At 52.1% G+C, this 9849-nt stretch overlaps 1 protein-coding gene across 4 annotated transcripts in view; it reads left to right on the forward strand.

Moving 5' to 3' along the window:
• The window catches only part of RAB6B (RAB6B, member RAS oncogene family), a 71248-nt gene that overhangs the window by 901 nt on the left and 60498 nt on the right, over positions 1-9849 (forward strand). The window contains exon 2 of one of the 4 annotated variants that reach the window (XM_011958199.1): positions 9694-9788. The exons of 2 other annotated variants lie outside the window; for them this stretch is intronic. Coding sequence is in view for 1 of the 2 variants with exons in the window: in XM_011958198.1 (XP_011813588.1) it covers positions 9794-9824 (31 nt within the window). In the remaining variant the exon portion in view is untranslated. Of the gene's footprint in view, positions 1-9693; positions 9825-9849 lie in introns of all 4 variants that reach the window. One more of the 4 variants, XM_011958198.1, reaches the window with a different exon arrangement.

Here is a 9849-nt window from a genome sequence, read left to right on the forward strand (position 1 = left end):
CGACGGGCGCCCCCCTTGGAGAACGAAGCGAAACTGGGGTCTGGCCGAGCCCCACTCCGCTGCACTGGAGGGGGGTTCCCGGCGGACCCTGCCGGTAACCATGCGAAAGGGCACGTCCAGGCGCTGGGACAAATAGCCACCAGGGGAGAAAAGACCGGCACCTGTCTCTGCTCGAAAGAGCGAGTGCAGGCCATGAGGGAACGGGGCGCCTACCTCCCCTGTCTCACGTCCGACTGGGCGCAGAAGGTTCTAGACCCGGTGCCCTTCGCCGGCGCTCGTTAGCCTCCTTGCTGCTCAGGGGTCTGGGCAATGACAGTGAAGGCTACCCCAACTCGAGGCGATTTGGGGAATGATACAGGGGCACCTCACACCAAGAGGCTGTGAAGTCTGGCTCTGGGCAGAGAAAGGCCCAGGCGACACGCCCTGCCTTGCTTCCCAGCACTCCTCCTGAGAGCCTCGGTGGATTCTTCCCACCCCCACCTCCCAGCTCACCGCCCTTCTTGGGGGAGGGGAGGTCACCGTGGCAGCCGGCCAGAGCTGGGGGAGGGGAAGACTGCTTCTCCGCTGCCTGGCTCCCTCCCCAGGAAAACATCTCTGAAAACCAGCTTGGTCCCGAGGCGGGAAGCCCAGATTGAAGAGCAGGGACCCCTCTGCCACCTGTAGGAAGGAGTGGCTTTCGGAGCATCCTTCCAGAGGCCTCTCGAATGGGGCTGCAGGGAGACAAACTGAGCTCTGGTCAGCTCTGCTCTGGGAGAAGGCTATCCTTGCCGGGCAGGACCCCAGAAGGCTGTCCTTGTCGGGCAGGACCCCAGCTCTGGCTCTGCAGACCCTCTCTGACAAGGGGGTCCAAAAGAAAGGCAACTGTGGGAGGACTGGGTGGGCCACGAACAGTGCTACTGTGCTGTGTGTACATGAGAGTTATGGAGGTCATGTGACTGGCCCCTGTCTGCTGATGCTCATTGCCTGAGATGGATGGTTCAGAGAAGGACGTTAGAAGGTAGTGTCCAGGCCCAATATGGAGATGGGTTTGGGGGCCAGGCTGGGTAGTTTCAGAAGATCCTCTCAGCCAGCCAGCATTTGCCTTGGATTCTGATTGCCTGTTTTAGTAGATCCCAGTTTCATGGAGCTGACCATTCCCTGTGTCTGGAAGGGATTTTGGTGGTATTCACATCCCAGTGCTAGTCTCAGTGGGCCTGGAGCCCTGGGAGATAACCTGCGGGGATCAGGCAGCCTGGGAGTTGAATTCTTAGCTGTGTTGCCTTTAGTAAAATTTGAGGCCTCTCTGTGACTCACTTTTTGTCTCTGAAAAATGGTTGCTTGAAGACAATTCTCTTACTTCTTCATGTTTCCTTAGTGCCTCTCAAAGTGCCTGGACCCTGGTAGGTTCTCAACAAACATTTGTTTATTCTAAGTCTGCAAAAGCTTTAGAAAGGACTAGGAGTTTGGTGAATAAAGTGTCTCTGGTGAGTTTGAGGGAACATCTGGGCTCCCTCAGAATTCCTGATGAACAGAGACCCCTGCTGGGCTCCACAGACCCCCTTTGCTCCCAGAACCACGGAAATGATAGCTGAAGTCTAAGAAATGAACCCACCGCCTCTCCCACATGTTCAAATGGGAAGTCTGAGCCCCAGGGAACAGGGAGGCCTTGCCCAGAGTCCCAGAGTCCCATTGTGAGTTGCTAATACTTCTGGGCTGGAGCCTCACCTCTCGTTTCCAGTCCAGTATTTTTCACTAGTGTGTCATTGTGAAGTAAGATGACCTTGAATTGGGGAAGCCAACAACTGGCGAGCCTCCCCAAGAGGGAGTGAGGGTTGCTTCTGTACGGCCAGGCTTATAGCTGAGGCCTGTGACTGGTAGGAATGAGTAGTTGGTCAGAAGCAGGGTTATGGGCCCTTGGAACGTGGTCATTAGAGAGTCACTGCTGTTAGTGAGATGGGCTAGTGGCCACCCTGGTGCCTTCTGTCAGGGAGTCCCAAGGCCCTGAAAAGCCTGTTCCACTTTGTTCCAAGGCCCTGAAAAGCCTGTTCCACTTTGTTGCATCATTAGTGGGTTGTTTTAGGTTTTACAGAGCTTTTGAGTTAGGTAGGGGACGTGTGCGTCTCTAAGCCTTATGGGATGGGGAGTCCCCTCCACAGCCGCTTCTTCTACCTTGCCTGCACAGTTTTGCATCTGTTGGTCATTTGTGCCAGCGTTCTCTGCAGCCTATGCAGTGGAGAGAGCCTCCTGAGGGCTGGCCCTCATGCTGGCCCTGGCTCTTTTTATATGACCTCGGAGGTCCTTTACCTTCTGTACATGGGGGACTTGGGCCCGCTGAGCTCAGTGGAGTCTTTCAGAGCAGCATGGGCTTGCCGATATGAGCCGAGTCCCCTGGAGATGGGCCAGGGGAAGGAGCTGGAGGGATGTGGCTTTATCTTATTTCCTGTGCCTAGCATAATGGTGGCTTTTCTCTAGGCTGGTGGGCAACAGCAGTGGCTTTCCGAGAAGAGTGGTGTGCATGGACCGGGGTGTGGAGCACACTCTGGGCCAGATAATCCCGGGTGGACATCAGGTCTTTAAAGATACCAGGGAACTGGTTTAAATGGGAGGCCCTTGAGAAGCCACTCTGGAGGAAATACCTCAAGCCAGTGAGAGAGCCCCCCTCCTGGCAGCTGTCCCCCTGGCCCGTGGAATATAGGCTGGGATTGTGGGAAGGGTGCTCTGGATCCAGGGTGAGAGATTTCCTTGTGGCAGGGAGGCTGTGCAGTCCCACTGGTGCGAAATGGTTCTCTGGGCCACTGGATATGCCCTTTTGCTGATGGCAGTGGTAGGAGACATGGGGGGTGACATACATCAGTCCCAACTGGGGCATTTGATGGCGTCCGAGAAGACAAGAAGGAGCAGGTGTCTGAGGAAGGAGAGTGCGCCTGTGGGACCTACATCTTCCTCCTAAGCTCTAATGGCATTCTGTCGGCTTTTAGGCCTCCCTCGGTACATCTCAGTGTGTGTGTGGTGGGAAGGGAGGGTCAGGGATGTGTCTGCTGTGCACTGTCTTCTGACCTCCCCTTCCCCAAGACTCTTCCAGTGAAAGCAGAAGGATTGGATGGAGATGCAAAAGCTCTGTCTGCTTTGCTAGCTGAGGCCAGCAGGCCAGTTTCTCACTCTGACCAGCCACCTGCCTGCCCTGCCCCTGGCATTGTGCTGCTGGAGGTACTGTCCATGTTGAGCATAATGTGAATAGCATTCCTTGGAGCTGTGCAATGAAGCGACCCTGCAGGCAGCTGCCTTTTTGTTGTTCTATTGTTTAGTCATTTGTTCATGTATCTTTCCCTCCTGCTCCTTTTCTCTTCTGTCCTCCCTCCGTTATCTGTTAAATATATTTATTTATTCTTTGAGCGTATTCCTGCCCTCCTGGAACTTCTAGTCTGCTGGGAACACAGACATTTGTGGATATAATTATAGTAAAGGTCTATGAGAGTCATGATGAGAGAAGAACAGCTGCTACTGGGGCCTAGAGCAGGGGCACCTGACCCGCCTCTGGGGGCTGATGTCAGAGGCAGCTTCCATAGGCTAGCAAGGGATGCTTCTATAGGCAGTAGGCTGCTACTACTTCGTCTTTGGGCTGTGTGTAGAAAGTAGGTCTTGGAATGAGCCCATCCTACCCCGAGGGCCTTGCCTGTTCTGTTCTGCTTTGTAGAAAGTACATGAGGTGGAGGTTCAGGAGGACAAAGGTGACTCTCAGGTATCTGGCTTGCTGGTACCGAGTAGGGGCTGTCCCTGCACTTTCAGCCCATTCCTCTGTGGTTAAGGGTTGATGATCATTCAGTGGCCCCCACTGCCTGGAAGGCTTACTCCTCTGCCCACAGCCTGACCCATCCTGACTCCTGCCCTCCCACTGGCCACACCATGGAACACCTGCCCTCCTGCAGGGAGCCCTTCATCGGCCTGGTAGATGTGCCAGCAGCCCCTCCCAGCAAGTTTCCTCCTCCCAGCAATTTCCAGACTTACCCGCTCTTAGGTACTCACTTCCACTCCTGCTCCCCTGGGCTACCAGCTCGCCTGGCCACACATCGTGGCATAGCTTTGGTTTTCTCTGAACATTTCTTAAATACAATCATATGCTTCACCATGACCTGTCTTCTGTTGTCTCTGTTAGCTAAGGATTTTAAAATGTTAAATTTTTCAGGTACAAAAACCGTAATTGAATTTTAAGCGTCTTCTGAGGACTATGTCTTAGTCATCATTTCACCCCTCCCCACCTGCAGGTGGTTTGTGCTTATTAAATCTCTTGATTTGAAAATGATGAGATTATGCTCGCTGTGTGAGATTTGCTGATGGCCCATCAGTAGATTAAAAGTGAAGGAAGTTGAGGTGGCTTTGAAATAGGATTCCTATTTCACATTCCTGACACCTGCTGCTTTTCAAGCCAGATTTTTTAACCAGCAATATCTAAGAATCTTTTCTGAAGGATTGAATCATTTAACGTTTTTTTTTTTTTGAGATGGAGTCTTGCTTGTGGCCCAGGCTGGAGTGCAGTGGTGCAGTCTCGGCTTGCTGCAACCTCTACCTCCTGGGTTCAAGCGATTCTTGTGCCTCAGCCTCCCAAGTAGCTGGGCTACAGACCCACGCCAATATACCCGGCTAATTTTTGAATTTTTAGTAGAGATGGGGTTTCACTATGTTGGCCAGGCTGGTCTCGAACTTTTGACCTCAAGTGATCTGCCCACCTCAGCCTCCCAGAGTGCTGGGTTTACAGGTGTGAGCCACAGCACCCAGCTGGATCATTTAACCTTGGTCATGCCCAACTCACAGTTCATCTCAAAAAACCTGGAGTTCTTGGGGGAACTTCCTCATTCCTAGTGTGTGAAAAAATGCATGAGAACAACCAGACCACCAGAGGTGGAAAGGGACACACTAGACCTCAGCTTACCAGAGCTCACTTTGAGATCTGGAAGAAATCACCCTGTTGCCCTGATCCTTAGCTTCCTTCTCTTGATTTCTTTCCTCCCAATTTTTCTCCTTTCCTCAGTGGCTGGCATAAGAAGGGGCACCGTTGTGGATGTTGGGTATAGACCCAGAACCTTTGCTTTTTTATTTGTTTAAAGAGATGTGTGTGAGTAGAGAGTCAGACAGACACCAGGATGAGAATTAACCTGGACTTGGTAGAAGAGGAAGGTGGCGCCTTTAATTTGATGATGCATAGCAAGAGAACTTACCAGCAAAGAGAGAAACTTAGAATGTGTTCTGGCTGCATAGATGTAATAGTAATTACTGTCTTTTGCATGATCTGATTATCATTATCATTTGCAGCCCCCAGATTATAATGAATCACATTAAATTATAACAAAATAAGGCTGGGCGCGGTGGCTCACGCCTGTAATCCCAGCACTTTGGGAGACCGAGGTGGCCAGGTCGGCAGATCACTTGAGGTCAGGAGTTCCAGACCAGCCTGGCCAACATGGTGAAATCCTGTCTCTACTAAGAAATACAAACATTAGCTGGGCATGGTGGTGCATGCCTATAATACCAGCTACTTGAGAGGCTGAGGCAGGAGAATCACTTGAACCTGGGAGGCAGAGGTTTCAGTAAGCCTAGATGGCACCACTGCAATTTACCCTGGGCAACAGAGAGCAAAACTCCATCTCAAAATAAATATATATATACACATATACATATGTATATACACACATATATATATATATATAAAACAAAACAACCTTATTGCCCTTTTGTTCCTGATTCTATCTCTAAAATCAGTCTACGAATATTTATCTTTTTTTTTTTTTTTTTGAGACGGAGTCTGGCTCTGTCACCCAGGCTGGAGTGCAGTGGCTGGATCTCAGCTCACTGCAAGCTCCGCCTCCCAGGTTTACGCCATTCTCCTGCCTCAGCCTCCCAAGTAGCTGGGACTACAAGCACCCGCCACCTCGCCCGGCTAGTTTTTTTGTTTTTTTTAGTAGAGACGGGGTTTCACCGTGTTAGCCAGGATGGTCTCAATCTCCTGACCTTGTGATCCGCCCGTCTCAGCCTCCCAAAGTGCTGGGATTACAGGCTTGAGCCACCGCGCCCGGCCAAATATTTATCTTTATAGGTGTGGCCCCGACATTGCAAACTCACCGGGGACAGGCCCAAGGGTAGTAACATTTGTATCCCATCCAGGCTGCAGATTTCCCCTGTCCTCCCCACCCATGTCGTCCATTGTTGCCAAATGCATTCGCCATTGAATGTGTAGGGCTGTCTGGTTTCAGTGTGGATAATTTTGGGAAATGATTGGACAGAACCACTGGGGAAGGTAAGAGAAGGCTAGGTAGAACAGCAGAATTCGTACACATTCGGGGTGGACTACTGGGAAAGCTGCTGGGCATTTTCTCTGCATCTGCCATCCTTTTCCATTTCTCACCACAGGGAAGAGAAGCCGGGGGAGCTCTGGTTGAGGTTGCCAGGGAGAAGTACCAGACACGCCCTGAGATGGACAGCTTTTGTTAGGGCGGAAAGAGAGGCTGCCAGGAAATGGGGCTCCAAGCAGGGCCTGGGGACTGGAAGCCCCTGGGAACTTGGAATGGCAGGCCAGTCTTTGTTTCCTAGAACAAGGGAAGGAAAATATGAAGACTCACAACTCCTAAGGACTCCTAGGATGTTCTTTACCATATCTTGGGGCTTGAGATTTCAAAATTGTTTTCATTATTTTCGTAACTTTTGCCCTAAACAAAGTAAGATCTTTTTAAAAAATATTGACTGATATACGTAACTTAGCATTTTAATAAAGTGGTTTATTTTTAGTAGAAAAACTTATTCTGATCTCTTGGTAACAAGGCCAGAGGGAGCCCAGGTGACCAGATCACATGCTCTGGGCCAGCCATCACCTGTCCCAAGGGGCTGACATACCTAAGGGACAGGCCCAAGTCCTGAGGAGGCAGATGATACCTCACCCCGAGGGCAGAATAGAGCTTTCAAAGCAAAGGTTACTTATACATACCAGGAATGCATAAAAAGAAGGGCAACCCGTGTCCTTCCTCACGTGAGTTCACTCACGTGGCATTTATTGAACATCCTCTATGCCGGAGGCTCCACACAGGGCACTTTTTATCTTCCCAGCCACCCTGTGATGGATATGAGATCATCCCTGTTTTGTGGGTCAGGAGGCAGAGGCTCAGAGAGAGCTGGCCCTGCTGAAGGACTATGAGTGTGGCAGAATTAGAATTCAGACCCAGGTCACTGTGAGAAACACAGTGGACTGTTGGACCTCTTGCCTTAAAGGCAGGCTCTGGCCCAGGACTGGGGTGGAGGAGACAGAAGAACACTGAGGTCTTCTGGACACGAGGTCTGCTGTGCATGACTTGTGGGGAGTGTTTGTGCCAAGCTCTTTGCTAAAGAGGAACCTGCAGGGCCCTGAGCAGGGAGGAGGGAAGCAGGGTCTCCGTGTGGGAGCTGCTGGAGCTGGTCTTACACAGCAGGCACCCTGTTCTTCCATGGAATGAACTGTTTATTTGGGGTGCTTTGAAGGGAGTTGATAGAACCTATGGGGGCAGCTAAATCCCCCCCAAGTCAGCCCTCAGCCCACTGCCATGGTTCTAGCTGAGAACTAATTACTAACCAGGGAAGAACCAATTAAACTAAATGGCTGGTTCCCACCTACTCTGGGGTAACCCTTTCCTGGCCACATCCTCCCTCCTGGCTTGGAGATACTAGGGCCCTGGAGACCCTGATTCTATCCCCGGTCTGCCACTGGCTGGCCGTATGTTGGATAAGCCCCAGCCCATCTCTGGCTTTTTCTGTGTATCCCCTCAAGGCTACAGGGCTGGGTGACCCCTTGGGCCAGGGGAGCTCTAACTGGTTCTGCAATTCAGTGCCAGCTCCGAGTATGAGGCCAAGCCAATAACACTCCCAGCCTGGAGAAAAGCATGCTGCTGGTAAGAGGGGCTGCAGGAGTGAGGTGTGGGATCAGGGGCTCTGCCGACTGTTGCCCCCAGAACTGCCCTGGGTCCCACATGCAGGATCCTCTCCAACCTACCACCTCCTCTCCTGGGAGGCATTCCTGGCCCACCTACACCTTAGTGCAACCCTCCCTGGGGGCACAGTGTGGGGGAGGGGCACGCTGGCTCCCCTCTCCTGATGATGTGCTTGGCTCTGGTTGCCAAGCAACAGGGATGGGGCTGTCCTGCACTTCCGCTTCCAGGAGGTGTTTCTTCCACACAGAGAGGAACCATGATGAGGACGACAAGGCAGCTGATGCATCCCAGGTGCTCCTAGCCCAGGGGCACCCCTTTCCACAGTCTGGGAGGGCAGGGAAAGGGCAGAGCCAAGAGGGATATATGGTGTCCCCAGCAGACCAAGGAGGGCTTGGAGACCCGGCTGCAGCTCCCACTCCCACCCCATCACCGTAATGGTCCTCCTGCATCCTGGGCTTCCACCTCAGCCCACCCCTCTGCTGAATGGATGGTGTTGGTATGCAATGGCACCACCTGTGCTCATTTTCCTCACCTGTGCAGGAGGGTGATCATTACCTAGTTGGGGTTCCAGGAAGATCAAGTGCATCTATACATGGCATGTGATTAAAGCTCACACGATAAACGCTCAGCTTGTCGTTAATGAAATAGTAACAGCAATCTCCATCTCCTCCCTCCTTGCAGAAGTAGGGTGCAAAATTTTGAGAATTATTGATCATTTCTTATTGTGAACTGTGGGGTCCACATCCTCATGATCTGGCAGGAAGAGCTGCTCATCCCATTTTATAAAGAAAGCGAAGGTCTGCCAGGTGAAGGCTTTTACACAGATGGAAGGACCCTTCGACTCCCTGGCCAGTGTTTTCCCCAGCTCCCCATCCCTGCTCAGAGACAGGCTGGCAAAAAGCGGGACAGACTCACCATGCCTGCTCGTCTGGGGCCACCAAAGCTGCTCAGGGGAAGAGCACCTCATCTTCACAGCTCTGTTACTTCCCCTAAGGAGCTCAGCCAGGGTGGACTATAAGGGCAGAGGCTTTGCAGCATTGGAGTGATGTGCCTTCAGGTGTGTGAGGTAGGCAGTACTCGGCCCACAATAAGCAGGCAACAAATCTCAGCCAGTATTAGGATTAATATTACATACACAAGCAAGGCTATGGGCGTGATGTGCTTGGAGGAGTCAGGGAAGGCTTTCTGGAGGAGGTTTTGCATAGTGAGCAGGAACTCACCGGCAAACAAGGGGAGGCATTGAGGGCAGAGGGCCTGGCTGTGCCCAGGCAGTGAAAGGCTTGGGGCTTCTGGGGAATCGGGTGTGGTTCAGGGTGGTGGGATTCTGGTGCAGGTGGCGAAATAGTGGTGGGAGGAGGGGTTGAGCCTAGAGGAGTCATTAGGGTCAGGCCCTGGAGGACCTCCCTGCAGGCAGTGGGGATCCACTGGGGAGTTTTGACCCAGAGGGACATGCCCATGGATTAGAAGGTGAAGGCAGAATGTGGTCTGATTGGAGGTAGCAGATCCAGGTGGCTGAACTAGGTCAGAACAGAACCATTCCAAGGATGGACTTTATAGAGAGGGCCTGTAAACCTAAGCTTCCTTCCAGTTCTGAAGCTCAGCTCTACTGCAGATGTATATTTTCTTGATTCTTTCTCTTAGAGTGAGGCCTCAGGAACAATGAAGGATTGTAAGGGAGGGACTATTGTCTCTGTCTGCAAGGCCATACTGTACCCAGATGGACCAAAGCTAGCCCATTTAAACTCCCCTGTCCATCCTATCTCCACAGTGCCCTGGATTCCCTGACAGCTCTGGCCTTCCATGGGTGTTCTGCGGGACTGTGGGCAGCCCTTCTGGACTCTTCCCCCTCTGCTACCTGCTCAGGTTGGATGTGGCACATGACTAGAAACTGGCCACGGGGTGTGTGAGCCCCCCTATCCTCTGG

This window comes from Colobus angolensis, unplaced genomic scaffold, assembly GCF_000951035.1.
Source record: "Colobus angolensis palliatus isolate OR3802 unplaced genomic scaffold, Cang.pa_1.0 Scaffold46, whole genome shotgun sequence".
In the NCBI taxonomy this organism is placed as follows: domain Eukaryota; kingdom Metazoa; phylum Chordata; class Mammalia; order Primates; family Cercopithecidae; genus Colobus; species Colobus angolensis.